Source organism: Monodon monoceros, unplaced genomic scaffold (genome assembly GCF_005190385.1).
Source record: "Monodon monoceros isolate NGI ecotype Baffin Bay Population unplaced genomic scaffold, NGI_Narwhal_1 Super_Scaffold_9, whole genome shotgun sequence".
Classification (NCBI taxonomy): domain Eukaryota; kingdom Metazoa; phylum Chordata; class Mammalia; order Artiodactyla; family Monodontidae; genus Monodon; species Monodon monoceros.
The window spans coordinates 21,304,196-21,323,654 of NW_021703786.1; the positions used below are offsets into that span (position 1 = coordinate 21,304,196).

At 51.5% G+C, this 19,459-nt stretch overlaps 1 protein-coding gene across 3 annotated transcripts in view; it reads left to right on the forward strand.

Annotated features, from left to right (window-relative positions):
* The window catches only part of MAPT (microtubule associated protein tau), a 102,750-nt gene extending 83,554 nt beyond the window's left edge, over positions 1 to 19,196 (forward strand). For all 3 annotated transcript variants that reach the window (XM_029211542.1, XM_029211543.1, XM_029211544.1), the window contains 4 exons: positions 8,517 to 8,609; positions 12,143 to 12,224; positions 14,119 to 14,231; positions 18,460 to 19,196. In XM_029211542.1, coding sequence (XP_029067375.1) covers positions 8,517 to 8,609; positions 12,143 to 12,224; positions 14,119 to 14,231; positions 18,460 to 18,675 — 504 coding nt within the window. In that variant the 3' untranslated portion in view covers positions 18,676 to 19,196. The remainder of the gene's footprint in view (positions 1 to 8,516; positions 8,610 to 12,142; positions 12,225 to 14,118; positions 14,232 to 18,459) is intronic.
* Positions 19,197 to 19,459: the final 263 nt, after the last annotated feature.

The window sequence follows — 19,459 nt, forward strand, 5'->3', positions numbered from 1 at the left end:
GGGAGGGTGTCTCGGAGCACCTTTGGTCCATGTTGGTGCCATTGCCTGAAACCGTGCACTTTGCTTCCCGTGGAGCCTCAGGGACCCCTGCTGGCCTTTCCCATCCTTGGGACCCGAGCGGTCCTGCCCAGTGGGGAGGTCTGGGTGCCTCTCGGGGTCTCATCGCACTGGTCTTTGGGCCACAGTGGTGGGCCTGAGCCGTGTTTACCTTCCTGCAGTGTTTGCTGTGCTTCGTAAAGATGCCTGTCTCCTTCCAGAAGGGGCTCTGGTGCAGCTGGCTGGGGCGCTGGCTTGAAGTTGACCCCTCTGTGAGGCTCTGGGGGCAGAGGGACCCCCAAGGAGAGGGTTTCCAAGGTGATGGGATGTTTCCCACTGGCGTTCGCACCCCTCCCTCAACGCTGTGGATGTCCTGTGTGTGCCCTGTTTTCATAGCACAGAGCATTTGCCTGTTTTGAAAAATGAAAAACAAAGCCCCACACGGCCAATTCTGCACCACTGAGAAGATTGTGGGGCTGTGACCAGCGTGCTCATCACGGCAAGAGGGAAACCATGACCATCAGTGCCTCCCAGCCTGCGGGGCTCTGTCACACACCTGCAAACACCCACCGGCTGCCCCAGCCCATTTGGCCCCGTTCTGGTGACTCCGCTGAGAGCAGCAGTGACAGGGCTGACAGGGAGGAACCCACGCCTCGCACCTGAGCCGCTGGCCCCGAGGGCCAGCGACTTGATGCTCAGGGCGGAAATGGGGAGGGTGCCCCCAGGTTATGGCCGCACCGCGCTGGGGCGCAGACGTGTGTCCATGGCAACTGAAGGTTAAAGAAGAAAAGTGACTTTTCTTGGGGCTTTTTGGGGAGGAGATGTGAGGAAATGGCAGAAGGGGAGGTGACAGTTTCCCCTTAAATTCCATGGAAAACCTAGAAAATTGTGTGAAACAAAGAAAACCTGACCCATAACAAAGTTCAACACATTAATCTCCAGGAAAAACGACAAGAAAAGGAAAAAAGAAGGCACCTGGGATCCACACAGAAGGCCTTTTAAAATGACTAGACTGGGACTTCCCTGGTGGCACAGTGCATAAGACTCCGCGCTCCCAATGCAGGGGGCCGGGATTCGATCCCTGGTCGGGGAACTAGATCTCACATGCATGCCACAACTGAGTTCACGTGCCACAACTAAGGAGCCCACGTGCTGCAACTAAGGAGCCCGTGAGCCGCAACTAAGGAGCTGGCAAGCCACAACTAAAGAGCCCACAAGCTGCAACTAAGGAGCCTGCCTGCTGCAACTAAGACCCAGTGCAACCAAATAAATAAATAAATAATAAAATAAAGTGACTAGACTGAAGGTCCCTCAAGGTCCCGTGAGATCTTTGGGTCCCCGTGGCCTCTCATTCAGCCCCACATACAATACAGTAAGTGCTCAATCACTGTTTATTCGGCTACAAAAGGGACAACGAATGCTCCAAGGGTCTGAAAGATAACTCCCGGAACAGATGACACGTTGAAGAAGGAGAAGCAGGTCATGTTTGTAAACCTGCAGAGACTGAAAACCGCAACAGATCACTGGTTGGAAAAAAATGTAAAACATCTGTTTTCTGCTTCGTCCATTCCTCTGTTTTCATGATTCGCTACAGTGAACATATATCGCTTGAAGAGTCCAAAACGGATGATCACCTGGCCACTTTAACAACCAGCTGGATCCACCAAAGGTGGGGAGGGAAGGAAGGAGTAGCAGTTCTCTTGTGACTGCAAAGGAGAATCACCTGGGGCAGGGAAGGGGGAGGATTCTTTTAAAAATCCTAGTGCCAGGGCTTCCCTGGTGGCGCAGTGGTTGAGAGTCCGCCTGCCGATGCAGGGGACACGGGTCCGTGCCCCGGTCCGGGAAGATCCCACATGCCGCGGAGCGGCTGGGCCTGTGAGCCATGGCTGCTGAGCCTGCGCGTCCGGAGCCTGTGCTCCGCAACGGGAGAGGCCACAACAGTGAGAGGCCCACGTACCGCAAAAAAAAAAAAAAAAAAAAATCCTAGTGCCAAAGCCTCTCCCTGGCCCGTGAGAATCTTGAGAGGGCCTCCCTAGGGGTTCCCAGTGTGCAGTCCAGGCTGAGACCCCATGGGGAGCTAAGATCCCACATGCCTCACGGCCAAAGCATAAAACAGAAGCAATATTGTAACAAATTCAGTAAAGATTTTAAAAATGGTCCACATCAATCAATCAATCAATATTTTAAAAAAGAAGAAAATGGATAGAAATACGGTTGTGACTGGAGGTGTCACAGTAGATATTAGTAAAGTAAAAAGATAAAAGGACAAAGAAAGTCCATGTAATTGAAAGGGGAAAATGAACAAATATCAGGAATTAAACTGTAGGGCCAAGGGTTTATCTGTTAAGAGTCCAGATATTATGTCAATAATCTAGTCCATAAAGAAAAACACCTATAAATATAGAGAAGCAGAAATTGCTTCTAATCTCTAACCTCATTGTGATACACCAGAACTTCACTGTGTGCATATCACCAATATGACCACAAATGCCTGAGAATTAAAAACCTTTCCTTTGTCACTGCTCATTCAGTTTGGAAATGAAAATGCCTTTTCCAAGTGCCTTGATAACAAATGCCATAAATTATGTGGTGATGCCCCCAAATTGTACTTAGAAGGAATTCATAATTTTAAATGCTTTTATTATTTTAAAAACTTAACGATTGCAGCATATATGTTCTTATTGGAGGGAAAAAAGAATACAAGAAAAGAATAAGAATACAGAAACAAAGATAAGAGCAGAAATAAATTAGAAAACAGAACATACAATAGCACCAAAAGCTGGTTCCTTCTCTCTTTCCTTTATTCATTGATCCAACATTCCTGCGGCACCTCTGAGCGCCAGGCCCTGTGCTGTGAGAGTTTCTGCCCCCAGGCCCAGGCAGGAGAGAGAGGCACATAAGCATATAAAAAAGGGCAAGAGGAGAGGTTGGCCAGGGAAGCATATGCAGGAGGGAGCAGCCTGCACCATCAAGGGTCCCCCATACTGAGGGTCGCCTGTACTGTTGTCATCCACACTGAGGGGGTTACCTGCACCCTCAAGGGTCACCATACTGAGAGTCACCTGTGTTGTGGAGTGTCACCCCCAATATCAGTTGTTATCAAGTCAGAGAAGATAGGACAGACCCTTGTTTGGGACCGTCATTGGGTCTTTGAAAGGAAAGTCCCCCACGTAGAGTGCTGGAGACACAGAAGAGAGAATAGTGGGAAACTGCACCTGGAGATACTCAGAGCAAAAGCAAAATAAAGCTAAAACTGGTACCAGCTGGGGTAGCAGAAGGGCGTGGGTTAGGGTGGAGTTTTGTTCGTTTACGCAAGAGCTTTGGAGAGTTAACAGCTGATAGAGAGAGGTCCCTGCTGGGTCTGCTGTGAACCAGCTCTGTGTTTGCCCCGACAGGACAGGATAGGATGGAGAAGAAAGAGAGTAGTGGAGAGCACCCGCCGCAGAGCCTTTGGCCTGACTGTCAGTGAGTCACGGAGGGGGAGGTGAATAAGAGGGCAGGTCTGGGCCCAGCCCAGGTGATGGCAGCACCAACCTCAGCAGCGTCTCTGTGTGGTCAGCGGAGAGCACAGAGGTCCCAGGTACCTTCCATCGTGAGAGAGAAGGAGCTCATATGGGGCTGAGGCTGCCAGGTAAGGAGAACTGGGGGTATCCCTGTGGCTGCCGAGGTGAGAAGGGACATGCAGAGTCATGACCAGAGCATGGGGGGTGGTCTGGTTGGCTTTGAGCAGATGGAGCTAAAGTCACTTCCTCCGAGGATGTCCAAGGCAGTAGCTGGGATGCGAAGGCCCCAGGCAGGACAGAAACCTACCAAAGCTGCCAGGCTTGGAAAGCCTTGGGCTGCAATATTCCATGTGGCCACAAGATGGCGATGGCACGCTGTGTCTGTCTCCATTCTGGAGAACTGTTTCAAAAATTGGTTGCATCTGTTGAAACTTTGTCTCATTTTTAAAAGTATACATGTAGAACATTTATGTGGAGTAAATAAAGTGAGTCTGTACGTAGGATAGTTTGCTTGTCCTGGGTCAGGGCCAGGCACTCAGCTGCACTTGAGCTAAGTATCACAGCTTGTCCTGTGCAGAGCCAGGCTGAGAGTCTCCTCTGGGATAGCCTTGTAACTCTGAGACCCTCTGGGCATCTCTCCCTATACACATCATCTGTGTTTCTGGAAAAAAATCTTGTGTAAATCCCATCATTATAAAGAATCTTGGGGCAGTCACTGTTTAAAGGAACAGTATAAATAGTTCTAAAGGTGACTCCCCTATTACTTGATCTCCTGTGTCAGTTCTCAGGCTGACCACCTTGGACTTGAAGAGGAGGCTTGCTGTGGGCGTCCAGTGCCCACCCCAGGTTAAATTCCCACCAGAGCATCCCAGCCCCCAATCCTCAGCACTGGGCCTGTTGACCCGAGCGAGGCCAAGCCAGGCCCAGCGCCAGGCAATGCTCCAGACAGGCCTCACCAGGGGTGACCCAAGGACACTGGGCCAGCCTGGAAGCTGCTGGGGTGGGAGTGGTGAGGGCCGGGCGATCTGGAGCACATCAAGAAAGCTGAGCCCAAAAAGAACCAGAACAAGGTCTGATGAGGGTTTGGAACCATTTGGGGTTCTCTAGGAAATGGATTAAACCAAAGTGGACCCGCTCCCAGGCTCACACCACCCCAGCCTCTCCTCCAGGGTCGAACCCTGACCACAGGAATTTATCCCTTGACTAGGAGTCCCCGGGATCAAAATGTGGAGCTTCCAAAACATTGTTTTTTTCCTTTGGCTATTTTCAGTGTCTGCCCAGAGCTGAGGCTCAGTATCATACATTTACTCTAGTTGAGAAATTAAGTTTCAGGATTCCAATTTCATAATACAAACCATTGCCCGTTTTCCTCCTTTCTGTAAATCTACCATTCTGAAAAGGGTGTTGACTTAATTTGACAACTAACAGTAATTCAGGTCTGCTTTGTAAATATCCTTATGTCTCCTGCCAAATCCCACAAAAGCTCGTTGCCTTTTTTGTGGGATTGGAACAAGAAAAAGCTGCACAGAGAAAACATTTCTGTGTATGTTGCACATCTTGTTATTGCTTAATGGCTCTTGAGTTTTTTGATGTCCTTGTAAGGATTAATACAGAAAATAAGGCAATCCTCCTTGAAAAACGGGTAAGTTTTCTTTGTCAGATAAGAGAGTTATGTAACCCAACATGTTTTCGCTTTTTGCCTTGGCTTCCAGGAAGCTCAGAGTTAAATGTAATGATCAGTCTTATCATTGTCAGTCCTGATGACCTCCCGTTCTTTTACCATTGTCTTTTCAATCTTCTTGTTTTATTATTTTGTGTGTTGGTGTGTGTTTTCTAGTTCTAAACTCCAGTTCTCTTATGAAAGCTGGAAAGTCTGCTTCTGGGACTTATCCAATGGAAAGTTATCAATAAAAAATGATCCCCAAAGCAGGAGTTCATGTGGGACTCCTTAAAATTTGAGGGTGGGATGAAATGATTCAAGGATATTGTGCAGAGGTTGACAGCAACTGCCTACAAAGCAGGGTGAGAAAACCTGTTCTACCTCTTCGTCCCAGCTCAAGCCTGGGCTGAGGTGTCGCCACGCTGTCTCCTGTATGGCAGGAGAGACGTCACCGTTCACCTTGAGAGAGTGTTGTTTTTATTTGGTTTATGAGACAACAGGCTTGAGAACAGCTCCGGCAAAATATGGTTGTTACGTAGGTAGCCGTGGCCGCAGAACACCCAGATCTAGATTCCTGTGTGGATTCTGCCACTGACTTGAGAAAGTCACTGAACTTCTCTGGGCTTTAAATGGCCTCTTCATCAGGAAGGTTGGGGGCGGGGCCGGGGGGGATGGCAGGTGAGAAGGGTGACGTGGAATTAGGTATTTATCCAGCCTCTAAATGAGGGATGGTTTTTACATTTAAAAACCAGGGAAGTTACAAAGGAAGAAATGTTACAAAGGAAGTATATAAAAATGTCAACGTTTGTATGTTAGAAAAAAAATACAACTACTAGCAGAAAAAAAGGACAAAGGAATAATTTTAATAATAATCAAAGAAATGCATAATAAGCCAATAACACAGATCCACTTATTTTAATCAAAGAAATAAGAAAAACAATTTCTTTTAATGCACAGTGCTGGCAGCAACTGAAACTGACTTTCTCAACAGTGCTCACAGGGGAAATTAATCTGGCCCTTTTAGAAAGCCATTTGGAGAGCTGTGTGGAGAGTTTTCAGAGTGTTTGTAACTTTGGCCCAGAAATTGTACCTCTGGTGCTCTGTGCTATGAAAATAACCCACAGAATGGGAGAAACTCCTTGCAGAGCGATGTTCGTGATGAGACTGTATTCTTTAAAATGGAATCAATATAAATATTTGATAGCACAGGTAACAGGAAATGGAATCTGACATCTTTTTTAAATTAGTGCTTCTGATGACTATAGAACGTGGCAAACAGTTGGTAAAGGAAGATATACAATAGTATGTACACAATAATTACTGCCATTTATATGTCTGAGATGGTAGTTTTATTTTTATATATGAGAATTGAAGAGAATTCAAGAAAATGCAACAGCGGCTGTGCTAGCAAGAAAACGTTTTCTCCTCTTTCTGGAACCTCTGTTTTTCAAAATCGTGATGTCCTGTTACTTTTTTATGATGAAAAAAGGCATAGCTTTCTTTTTGTTTTTTGTGGTACGCGGGCCTCTCACTGTTGTGGCCTCTCCCGTTGCGGAGCACAGGCTCCGGACGCGCAGGCTCAGCGGCCATGGCTCACGGGCCCAGCCGCTCCGCGGCATGTGGGATCTTCCCGGACCGGGGCACGAACCCATGTTCCCTGCATCGGCAGGCGGACGGACTGTCAACCGCTGCGCCACCAGGGAAGCCCAAGGCACAGCTTTTTACTTTAAAGGAACATAAAAGAAAACAAAGCGATGCGTTAGATGTGTGCTTCCCAGGTTTTTTTAATTCAGAGCAGTGAAATTAAGGAAAAAAACAGGGATGGGGGTCCAAGAGAAGATGACTATATTTTAAATTTTGCCAGGTTAAGGACATCTAAAAGTAATATCTCCTATCAATGTAATTTAATAATTAATAATGTAATAAAGGAAAGGCCATTTTATTTTCATTTTTATTTTTTAAATTTTATTGGAGGAAAGGCCATTTTTAAAACCAAAAAGTAGGACGGACAAATTTTGCTATCATGTCCTTATTTCCTCCTTTGGCTGAGGACCTGTGGACCCCCTGATGGCCGGCTCTGGCTCTTGGGTCAGATTTGGGGCCCTTCACCCTAGATGAACCAGGCCCCGGCTCTGATCCCCCAGCTACAGCTGCCCTAAAGGCTGCCCCCGGGCCTCAGGGGCAGTGGCCCCCACCCAGCAGCAGCTGAGGTCTTGGTGCCATTTCCGGAATTTCAGAGGGCAGTGCTGGTTCTTCATTGGAAACTTCAGTTGGCAGTTATCTATACCTGTGATTAATAGAAACTAAGGCCCACTGGTTCCAAATACAGCACTCCTGATGGAGGACACCCGGCGAGGATGTGATCCCTGCTCTGGCAGACAAAACGCAGAGTTTCTCAGCTCCCCTTCTCTGCACCATGGTTGTCTGTCTATGAAATGCACAGACAAATTGGGTAAAAATCATTCCTCCCTGGAATGTGGATAGCCCCACACCCTTTCCCTGGTGCCTGGAGAAGGAGAAGCCTCTCAGAGATACAGTGGGATCTCTACCATCTGGACAACACCTGCCCAGGAAAAGTTAGGGAAGGTCACCTGGGAACATTGCCCTGTTCCCTCTGAGCGCCTGGTGGTTTGTGGATGAAGGGGAGCCGATGGTGAAGGGCAGGCACTTACCCTGCCTTCCAGGAGGCCAAGGCCTCCCATGGAAGGGAGTCCAGATTTATCTTCTCCATAAAACCACCTGTGTCCTCCCCATGAAGTCTGTGATTCTTGAACCTAGCCATGCCTCTGAACCAGGCACCAGGGGTGCTTTTCATAAGCACAAAGACTGAGATTCTAAGGTCAGGAGTGATGTCTGGCATTTAAAAATATGTCTGCGGGTGATTCCAGTACCTAACAGACTTGAGGACAGCCACCTAAAGGTCTCGGTGAATGTTCACAGGGGTCTGGTAGGTGTATGAATGAGGCCACAGTTGGGACTTTTATTTATTCATTTAATAATGTAACTGAGTACATTTTGCTCCATCCCAACCTGGTGGACACTCGCCTCCGAGTTTTAGGCCTCCAAGGTGCTCTCTGAGGGGGCCTCCATAACGCAATCCTCATGTAAAGGGAAGAGCTGCCTCCTGATGGATCCGTTTTGTAAACCCAGTGCTGTAAGGTGCGGTCCACCTCCAGCCTCTCACAGCTCTGGAATGCTTCCCGGGAGGTGTGAGTGAGCCCTGTCCTCCTCTCCCCGGCCTGCAGCCAGACATGTTTGTGCGGGGCAGGTGCATCTGAGTGTGGTGTGTCACTCATCCTTTTTTCTGGCTATCAAAGGTGCAGATAATTAATAAGAAGCTGGATCTTAGCAACGTCCAGTCCAAGTGTGGCTCAAAGGATAATATCAAACACGTGCCAGGAGGCGGCAGTGTGAGTACTGTCACACTATCCCTGCGCCGAGCTGCGGTTCCGGGTTTGAGAAGTGGCATGAGTTTGTACTTGCATATTGCATAGAATAAACCATTCTCAGGCTCGGAGTCTATCCGGGTCCCCAGGTAAATGTAGCTCAGGCTCCCCACACCCGTGCCTACCGTTGCGGGAGGGGCGCCCCAGAGCTGCATGGGTGGAACGGGGAAGGTGACTGGTCCTCTCTCCGACCTGTTCCTGGTGGCTGGGTCCTCACAGCATAAGCCCCATCTTCGCCCCCCCGCTCACTGGGAGCCCCACAGCTCGTTTTGAGTTTGGGCTGAAGGTGGCAGCACCTGACTGCTCCGTCACCTGGTCAGGTTCACTTTAAGGGGCTCCACTGGGGACAGCTGGCCCGCTTGTTCTGACGAGCCGACACAAAGGTCTTTACCATCCTAGGTCAGAGCAAGCAGAGGCCAGGCTCTGCTCGCCTTTGACTTCTGCATTTGCGAGGGATGAGCTGATTCTTAAGCCTCTCGGCTCCTGTTTGAAAACAGCTCCACCCCCGGCAGAAGCTCCAGATGCGAAAGAGCCCAACAGAAATGCACCAGGGACCTGCCCGCAGCTGAGGGCGGACAGAAACGCTGCTTTGAGCCCTTTTAGATTTGGCCTCCTCCAGGTGTCCCTGCGGACTCCCTGCATCCCCAGCGGATGTGTCCCTGAGATTTGGGCCTGGCATCCTCATTCTCGCCTGCCCACTTGGCCAGCTCTGCTGTTATCCTCCAAGTTCACAGACAAATGGGTGCAAACTCGGCATCCTGAGGCTCGGCCCCCCTTCTCCGCAGCCTCCCTCACTCACCCAGCCTTCTTGGTCAGCTGTAGGCAAATGTTTATAAACACGTCGGGGAACGGGATGTTCGAGACCCTTTGAGGTCCACCCGTGGGGAGGAGGATGGTTTCTGAGAGCAGGCATCTGGCCTCTGGCTGGCAGTGCTGGGGTGACAGTGGGAGAGACCTCCCTCTCTCTCCAGAAAGTGCCCAGCCTGGGCCCGCATATCTGCGTCCAGACCTGGGGGTTTATTCTTGCAATGCGCTGCTGCCTCCTGCCCTGAGCGCCGGGTCCTGGCTCTGCCACTGACGAGGCTGCTGCATGGCGCTTCACTCACGCTTCCTCACCAGTGTCTGCTCAGTATCTCCGCTGTGCCCCCGGTCCCCGCTCTCCTGTCCCACTGCCACCTCGTCTTCCGCCAAGAGAAGGGCTGGGGACCACCCCAGGCTGTGATCGTGGGCTCCCAGTGACGTTGCTGTTTTAGCTTTGACTCGGGCTCTCTGGCTTCCCTGCAGATGGCAGGCTCTGGCCAGAGAAGGAAAGACATGTGCTTTCCGGTTTAACTCACGTCTGGTGTGTCTGGTCAGCTGGTGGGAGCTTGTGCTGCTGGGGCCGAGGGGTGGGGTCCAGTGGCTGCAGTCAGCGACCCGCTCCTTCAGGCGGAAGGTGGGGGCAGGGGGTACATTCCCTCTGTGGCTGGCGGTGCCCAGGACATCAAGGGACTTCCTCAGGGGCACCTCCCCTCCCCCCTGCACTCTGCCAGCTGGTGGCCTAGCCTGTGACCACGGCAGAGTGCCACAGGATGTCCCGGGCTGGCCCCGAGCGCTGTCCGTGGCCTGTGGCCCCTGCAGTAGGAGCCGCCACAGAGAGCTCTTCTCCTGGTGAAAGGTTGGGGGGTGACAAGCCCCAGCACAATGTCAGCCTCAGGCGTTTTGGGGACAGTGGACCCTTGGCCTGGGCTCTGCCTCTGTTTGCTCCCTGCCCCTCTTCTCCTCAGCTGGGAGGTGACTCCCCAGCAGGCAGGCTCTGTTCCTTCTCCTAGGGATTCTCCCTGCCTCCTGGCCAGGCTCTGGAGTGCATCCCGGAGCCGGCCAAAAAAAACCCCCATTCCCTCCCCTCCCCCCTTCCCTTCCCCTCCCTTTTCCCTCCCCATTCCTTTCCCTCCCCATTCCTTCCCCTCCCCCATTCCTTTCCCCTCCCCTCCCTTCCCCCTCCCCATTCCTTTCCCCTCCCTGCCAATCCAGGCTCTCCCTTCTTCACAGCTCCACCCTCCCTTCTCCCCCACTGGTTACTGCATCCAGGCTGAAGGGAAGAGAAGGAAGCCTGTACACACCAGCCTTCACTTTCATCTCCCTCATAAAGGGAAGGAGGGGGGAGTTCCCATAGCCCTGCCCCACCCCACCCCCGAGGGCCCATCATGCTCAGAATTCATGTTAACTCACCAACGCCCACAGGTGCGGGCTCTCCACACCTCCCTCCACGCACCCACGCACCCACGCACCCACGCACACAGGCCACGTCCACCTGTCAGCCTGAATCAACTCCATCAGTAATCGGCAGACGCCAGTATGATTTTGATTAGCGTAACTTGGGATTGTTCCAGATGATTTAGACCTAAGTAAAAACTCCTTTTTTTCTGATGTCCTTGTTAACCCTGTTCTCAGGCACGAGGCCGTCTCTCTCCTGGGTGACTCCAGGGCAGGGAGCAGGGGCCGACTGGCTCCACGGCAATGGGCCTCCTGTACCCTCAGGTGACCTCACATGAGGGAAGTGTCACCCAGGGACCATCAGGGACCCCTCACAGCCATGGCTTTGTAGAGACTTCCTCTAGGAGACCCCTCTGCTAATGCTGGGTCCCCGTGGGTTTCTCCTCCGGGGCGCTGAGATCAGCAGGCGGCTGGCAGGGGGGCCGTGGCTGTGTGGCCTGGCCACGTGCTGGACCCTCAGGCTGGCTCTGAGCCCTGAGGCCCTTAGGCCTCCCCTATGTGTGTCTGCTGAACCTGCCTGAGACACTAAACTTGTGATTTCTGCTGTGCCGCCTGCCCATCCTGCTGGTGTTGCTTTGCTCCTTTCTGTAAAGAACCAAAATGTCCAGGACACTGTGTGCCCTGGGGCAGGGTGTGGGGGGGGTTGTGGGGGACAGCTGGTGCTTAACTCTTACTGGGTTGTGGGACTGCTCTGGGGCCCTCTCGTTGGCCATCACTGCTCTGTTGTGGGCTGCTGGGTTTGTGAAGCTTCTCCTGGGAGGAATGCTGCTAACAATCCCACACCGCCCTCTGCTCTCAGAGGCCCAGCAGATATGGCTCTCTTGCTTTCCCAAGATTTTTCAAATGCTGCACAAACAGATCATATTGATCCCTTCTTTCTTTCTGTTTTCACTGAACGTGATCTGTGGATTTCATGTCAGGAAAGAGAATAACTTTATCTCGTGTGTAAGTGTTTGCTAAACCAAAGGTGTAGGCCCTGCACAGTGGGGAAGTAGCCCTGTTTTTCCCTGAGGGTCCTTGTCCTGTGGAATCGAAGCCCACTCCATTCATTTTGTGAAGACCCAGCTCCCCTGGGGCAAGGTTGGCAGAATTCCAACACATTTTCCCGCCACGACTAGGCTGTTTTCCTCGTGGCAGACAGGAAAACACTGAGCAGGGCCTGGACTTAGCTGCTTTTCATTGCGTTACGCCCCCAATAAAATAATCCTATTTTACTGTCCCTCTCATTCTCTCTCCTGCAGGTGCAAATAGTCTACAAACCAGTGGATCTGAGCAAGGTGACCTCCAAGTGTGGCTCATTAGGCAACATCCATCATAAGCCAGGTAGCCAGCCCTTGCAGAAGGCAAGGACGGGGCGGGGAGGCCTGAGGGGTGGGACAGGATGGGATGGTACCTTCTCCGGAAGTGGTTGGGAAGGACTGATGGGATGGGCCATCAAGGAGTGTTAAGGGTGGGACTTGCTGCGGCCGGGGAGGCGTGGCTTCGTGTGCTGTTCCTGAGCAGGGACAGGCTGGCCAAGACGAGATAAGGAGGGAGGACAGATTATGGTCTGAATCCTAACCCGCAGTTCTCCAAGCAGGCTGCGCACGGGGTATGCAGAGCTGGGAAAGGGCCTGATCCGGCCCCCAAAGCCTGGCTAACGTGGATGTCCCAGTTTGGTCCTCAGCCAGCGTGAGGAGCATTTCACCAGTTGCCCCAGCTACAACATGGGACGCTGGGCTGTTGCCATGCTCCCACTGTCACTTCATTTCAGCGGAAAATGATGCTGTTGGAACTCCCCATGCTAACCCTTTCCCTCTTCATCTCATGCCGTATAGAGATCAGTGCTATCTATAGATCTTTCTGAGACAGTGGAAATGTTCTATACCTGTGCTGTTCAGTATGGTAGCCACTAATGACATGTGACTGTTGAGCGTTTGAAATGTGGCTGGTGTAGTTGAGGAACTGAACGAATTTTATTTAATTAAATTTGGGGAATTCCCTGGCAGTCCAGTGGTTAGGCCTTGGCGCGTTCACTGCCGGGCGGGCCTGGGTCGGATCCCTGGTCGGGGAACTAAGATCCCACAAGCCGCACCGGCGTGGCCAAAAAGATAAAATTCAATTAAAATTTTAAAATAAATAAATACAACTTAAGTAGCTACAGGTGGCTAGTGGCTACCATCTTGGAGAGCTAACTTCCGCCTGAAAGGCCAGAGCAGGGCCTTCTGCTTTAGGCCCTGTTCAGGGCTGAGGTCGTTGCTTGAACTGTGACTGCAGGAAGAGAAGGTTGTCAGAAACGTAGTCTAGAAGGTGTGTCATTACTTCCTGCCTCCCTTGGACATCTTGTGGGAGTTCAGTCTCTCCCAGTGAAAACTATGCCTCTCCTGAGGCTACCATCCTACCACACAGAGAGCAGCTTTTTTTTTTTAAAATAAAGTATGGATATCTTTTTTAAAATTATTTATTTTTGGCTGTGTTGGACCTTTGTTGCTGCGCACAGGCTTTCTCTAGTTGCGGCGAGCGGGGGCTACTCTTCGTCGTGGTGCGCGGCCTTCTCATTGCGGTGGCTTCTCTTATTGCGGAGCACAGGCTCTAGAGCGCAGGCTCAGTAGTTGTGGCGCACGGGCTTAGTTGCTCCGCGGCATGCGGGATCTTCGCGGACCGGGGCTCGAACCCATGTCCCCTGCCTTGGCAGGCAGATTCTTAACCTCTATGCCACCAGGGAAGTCCCAAGGGAGCAGGTTTCTTAAGTGGCTTTATCCTTCCAAAGAAAGTAATGTAGTTCGTCTCTTCCTCAGGCCATATCTCCCACACTTGGGCATGGCATCAAGTGTCTGAGGAGGGAGAAAGGGTCAGGGCCCTTCCTTATTAAGGATGCATTTTGCCATTTAGTTTAATTCTGAGGTCTTATAGGGCTGTAGCTTATAGGATGTTGGCATAGAAAGACTTGACTCTTTGGAAGCCAACTAATTTAGAATAATTTCTTGCGAACTGAGCTGTCATCTACCTTTGCATCATCTGAGGAGGAAGAGTTTGCTGAGTAAATATTTGATGTGCACCCTGATTAGAGAGAGAAAGCAAACTGCTTTCAAGCCCTTTGGAAGGACCTACTTGCTCCAAACCACGCTCTAAATAAAAGCTGGTCTTAGCTCCCCCTCAAGGTTGGCGTCTGCATGGAATCACTCACTTGCTTAGCCCTCACTCAAGGCTTGGTGCCCTTGTGTGTATTGTGTTCCAGGAGGTGGCCAGGTGGAAGTAAAGTCTGAGAAGCTGGACTTCAAGGAGAGAGTCCAGTCCAAGATCGGGTCCCTGGATAACATCACCCACGTCCCTGGTGGAGGGCATAAAAAGGTAAAGGGGCAGGGCGGGGAGGAGGCTATACCAGAGTCAGGCGGACAAGGCTGGTCCAGTTTCCCACGGCAGGAGAGCTGAGGGTCCTGTATTGACTGGCTTGACATGGATTCTCAGCTACCACCAGGCCTGCGGGGCTCCACCTGGGCTGCCCTTTGATGTCCCCTGGGAGCTTTAACACACTTGATGCCATGCCCCACCCTGGAGATCCTAATTGGTCTCAGGTGCCATCTGGGCACCTGGAGTGGAGCTTTTAAAGCCCCCAGGTGACTCTTTAGTGCATTTAAAGGTGAGAGCCATTGCTCTAGGCCCTGTGGTGGGCAAGCATCCCCAGAAGGAAGTAGCCATCACCAAAGCCAGACACGGGAATGTAACCTAACTTTCTAAATGGGTCACTAGGCAGTTAGAGGAAATCAGTGATGCTGGAATCCAGATTTCAGCAAAGCCTCTGTAAGTGTCCACGGGGAGGCTGCTAGACCAGGGACCTCAGCGTTCCCTGCAGTTTCTAGAGGCCCTGGGCCTGGCTCTGAGTGTCTGTGTGCAGTGGGGGCCGGGGCACACCAGTGTCTCCCTCTGGGCCCATTGCAGAATGCCGTCTTGTGGCTGCACTTTCTCTCTTCTGCATAAATACAGCGAAGTGCCCTCTGGGGTTTCCTGCCCACGCCTGCCCTGAAGTTCTGCAAGTGGCTCACTTTCCAGTCTTCAGTGCCTCTCAGCAGCTGACTGAGGAGTGGTGAAGGGAGAAGGGATGTCCGAGAACGGGTGTGGCAACTGAAACCCAACGCAGCAGTGAGCAGCGGTGCAGCCCAAGGGGGCCCCGCTGGTCAAAAGTGGCAGCCGGGCCTTGCTTGGAGGCCGCCAGGGTCCCCACGGCAGTAACCACCTCCTCCTCTGGTTCTGAACAGACACACCCCACCTTTGCAGTGAAAGCCCGACAGCATAGTTTTGCAGAAGCCTTTGCTGGTGTGTTCTTAAATCACAGGTTGCAAACTGAGACCTCGGGGCCGACCTGACCCGTGATGGAGGCGCCCGAAGGCAGGGGGAGGACGGGGTCCTGGCTCCCCACAGGGTTCCCTGACCATCAGGCTTCCACATACTGGGCTTCCCCAGGTGCAGGACTACTTCTCAGTGCCGCCTGGGTCTCTATTAAAAGAGAGACCCAGGGAAATGAGAAGGTTTTCTGCAAAAGGCCGTCTTGTTTCCATCGCAGCCCCCAGCCTGTTTAATACAGGGCGTCCCTGCCCTGGGGAGCTTTAAAGAGACCACGTCCCACCCCCAGAGAGTCTGAATATATTGTATATGGAATGAGTCTGGGTAGGCCTGGGCGTTGGTGATTCCCAGTTGAAGGAAGGCCTCTACCCCTGACTCTGGAAGCTTCTGTGTCCTGGGAAAAGCTCTGGGCTTGACTGCTTGGAGGCGTGACCCAGGCAAGATCTGCAAGCCATCTCAGCGTCAGGTTCCCCTTCAGCAAAGCGGATGGAAACATTCCCGTCCCAGGGTGGTTGTGAGGCCCGGATGAGGCGGTGTTCAAGAGGATGCCTGGAGCTTTGTCGTCATCAAAGAACATGAGTTAGAGGCAAATCCGAGTCAGAACTTCTCCTGTTTTAACTCATCTCTGTGATGCCTCAGAAAGGGTGGGCTCTGCCCTGCCCACTGCCCAGGAGACAGACCTGGTCCCAGAGGGTCCTCTTGTGTTCAGTCCCCTATTTCCCTCTGTGATGAGCAGAACTGCTGATAAGCAGTGGAGCATAGGACCCCTGCCACCTGAGTTCCTTTCAGTTTGGGGGATTTGGGGACATTCCCAGGATGCTGTCCCATTTTTCTTAAGAACATAAGTGTTCTTATCAAAGCTTATGTCAAAATGGCCTTTCAGTTGTAGTAATAAGGAAGAGTCCTTTTTTCAAAGTAGTAACCCAACGTGAACAAAACAAGCATATGGCTTAAATGGGAGCCTGGTTTTTCTCTACACTCAAATGCCCCTGCAATAGGCCCTCTTTACCTGGGGTCCAGGGACTCCTGAAATTGTAGGGAAAAGTTGTCATGTGCGTATGAGAGCAGACACGCGTGTGTACACATTTTCCTGGTCTCACCAGATGCTCAAGGAGGTCTTAGGACCCAAAACAGGCTGAGAATTACTGTGTTTACCACTTCAGGACTCATCAGGAGAGAATTACTATGTACTACTGGCATCGCCAGCTAATGCTTTCTGCTTCTGAGCTTCCCAGGTATCCTTTGGAGCCGAGACCTCTGGGTCAAGGATGCTCTACTTTATTTTTTATTTTAAAATTGAAGTATAGTTGATTTACAGTGTCGTGTTAGTTTCAGGTGTACCGTACAATGATTCAGTTATACATACATACATATATATATTGTTTCTCAGATTCTTTTCTCTTACAGGTTATTGCAAAATATTGAGTATAGTTCCCTGTGCTATACAATAGGTCCTTGTTGGTTATCTATTTTATATATAGTAGTTTGTACGTGTTATTCCCAACCTCCTAATTTATCCTCCCCTCCCCTTTCCCCTTCGGTAACCAGAAGTCTGTTATCTGTGAGTCTCTGTTTTTGAAATAAGTGCTTTTCTTTAATTTTTTAAATTGAAGTATAGTTCATTTACAGCATTGTGCCAATCTCTGCTGTATAGCAGTGACTCAGTTATACATTCTTTTTTAATATTCTTTTCCATTTTGGTTTATCACAGAATATGGAGTATAGTTCCCTGTGCTGTACAGTAGAACCTTGTTGTTTATCCATCCTGTATATAATAGTTTACATCTGCCAATCCCACACTCCCAGTCCTTCCCTCCCCGACCCCCCTCTCCCTTGGCAACCAGGAGTCTGTTCTCTATGTCCGTGAGTCTGTTTCTGTTTTGTAGATAGGTTCATATGTGCCGTATTCTAGACTCCACTTATCACACGAGTGATGTCATACGGTGTTTGTCCCTCTTTCTGACTTACTTCACTTAGTATGATCATCTCCAGTTGCACCTGTGTTGCTGCAATGGCGTTATTTCGCTTTTTTATGGCCGAGTAGTATTCCATTGTATACACACCACATCCTCTTTATCCGTTCCTCTGTCGATGGACATGTAGGTGGTTTCCACGTCTTGGCTATTGTGAATAGTGCTGCTCTGAACACAGGGGCACATGTGTCTCTTTGAATTACAGTTTTGTCTGGGTAGGTGCCCAGGAGTGGGACTGCTGGATCATATGGCAGCTCTGTTGTACTTGCAGACTTTCTGATGATGGCTGTTCTGACTGGAGTGAGTGTTAACCTCATGTGGTTTCGACTTGCGTTTCTCTGCTCATCAGAGTGAGCATTTTTTCATGTGCCTGTTGGCCATCTGTACTTCGTCTTTGGAGAAATGTCTATATATGTCTTCTGCCTACTTTGTATTGGGTTGTTTTTCTGATGGAGCTGTACGGGCTGTTTGTGTGTTTGGGAGCGATGCCCTACTTTCAAAAGGGCTTTGTTGCACCGTGTTTTCTAGTATACCTGCCAGGGCCGCGCACAGCGGCTGCCACCTCCAGCGTCATCAGCCACTGGCAAAGGGGCGGCGTGTGTGTGGCTCACAGCTGGACGGCAGGGGCTCTGGCCCCACCCCCGAATCTCCTCCAGCCTCTCCTTCCACACTTTCATTTGCATTTGGGCAATGTGTGTACGTCAAAATAAAACGCGCATGCCTTTTGACCTACTAGCAATTCCACTTTCTGGGATACACTTACAGTACACGTGTGAAATGAGATGCCTACAAGGTTATTCGAACACAGCATTGTCTGTGAGAGCAAAAGACTGGGACAACCTAAATACCCACCCACAGGGGCGTGGATACGTTTTGGTTCATCTGCTGTGACAGGAAACCACACAGCCCTCAGCGAGCAGCGAGGGAGCTATGTACGGATGACGATGCAAGGTATTAAGTCTAAACACCCAAGTGCGAAGCTTGTGGATATCGCTGCCTTATGTATGGTATTTTTTTTCTCTACTCACACAGACGCATGTTTGCGTGTGTGGTGGCCTATGTCTGGAAGGGTACGCAAGAAACTCACAGGGGTCGCTGCCTCTGGAAAGGGGGCCTGGGAGGCTGGCTGGCAGGTGACCAGGACCCAGCAGAAGCTTAGCCGTTGGGAAACGATGAAACTGTGGTCCCCACCACGCCTCCCTCCCACCCAAGGCCAGCAGTTGGCGGGGCCTCTCCGCCTCACCCTGCCCTCTCCTCTCTTGCAGATTGAAACCCACAAGCTGACCTTCCGCGAGAACGCCAAAGCCAAGACCGACCACGGGGCGGAGATTGTGTACAAGTCGCCCGTGGTGTCGGGGGAAACGTCCCCACGGCACCTCAGCAACGTCTCCTCCACTGGCAGCATCGACATGGTGGACTCACCGCAGCTGGCCACGCTCGCCGACGAGGTGTCCGCCTCCCTGGCCAAGCAGGGTTTGTGATCAGGCCCCCGGGCGGTCAGTAATCGTGGAGAGACGAGAGTGAGAGAGTGTGGAAAAAAAAAGAATAATGATCTGGCCCTTCGCCCTCTGCCCTCCCCCAGCTGCTCCTCACAGATCGGGTAATCGGTTAATCAAGTAACCTGCTTGTCGCTCACCTCTGGCTCGGGACTTCCAAATCGGTCACGGGAACGAGAGCCGAGTTCATCTTTCCAAATTGATGGGCGGGCCAATCATAATAAAATACTTTTAAAAACCTTTAAAAAGATGGCCCTACCCAGAATTTCCTTGGGCAGTTACTTTCGATTCTTTTTTTTTCCCCCCTCTGAGTGCAAGAGGGAGGAGGAGAGGCTCTGAAAGCTGCTTCTGGGGACTCTCAAGGGCCTGCGGGGGGGGTGCCCCGTTCTGGGGGTGTCACAGAGGCAGCCCCGTTCTGGGGGTGTCACAGAGGCAGCAGCGGCAACAAGGGATTCGACACTTGGTGCGCTGGTGGAACCACAGGCGTAGGGCCACCTTTGGAGCAGGACGGGGTGCGGGGGTGGGGGTGGGGGCTGGGCGGGGGTAGGGCGAGGTGAGGGGGGGGGTGTGGGGCGTGAGGATGCCGGAGGAGAAGCTCAGGGAGGAGATGCTGAGGACGGCCCGGAGGTGCAGCAGGCAGGGCACAGCCTCTGCCGCCCACAGCAAACTCGGACCAAGTGGCCTCCGGTTCTTGGTGGTCCGGGGTCTGCTGCGGGTCGGCGTGCCACCCTCTGGAGGGAGGAGGGCTTACACCACGAAGGGCCGGGGG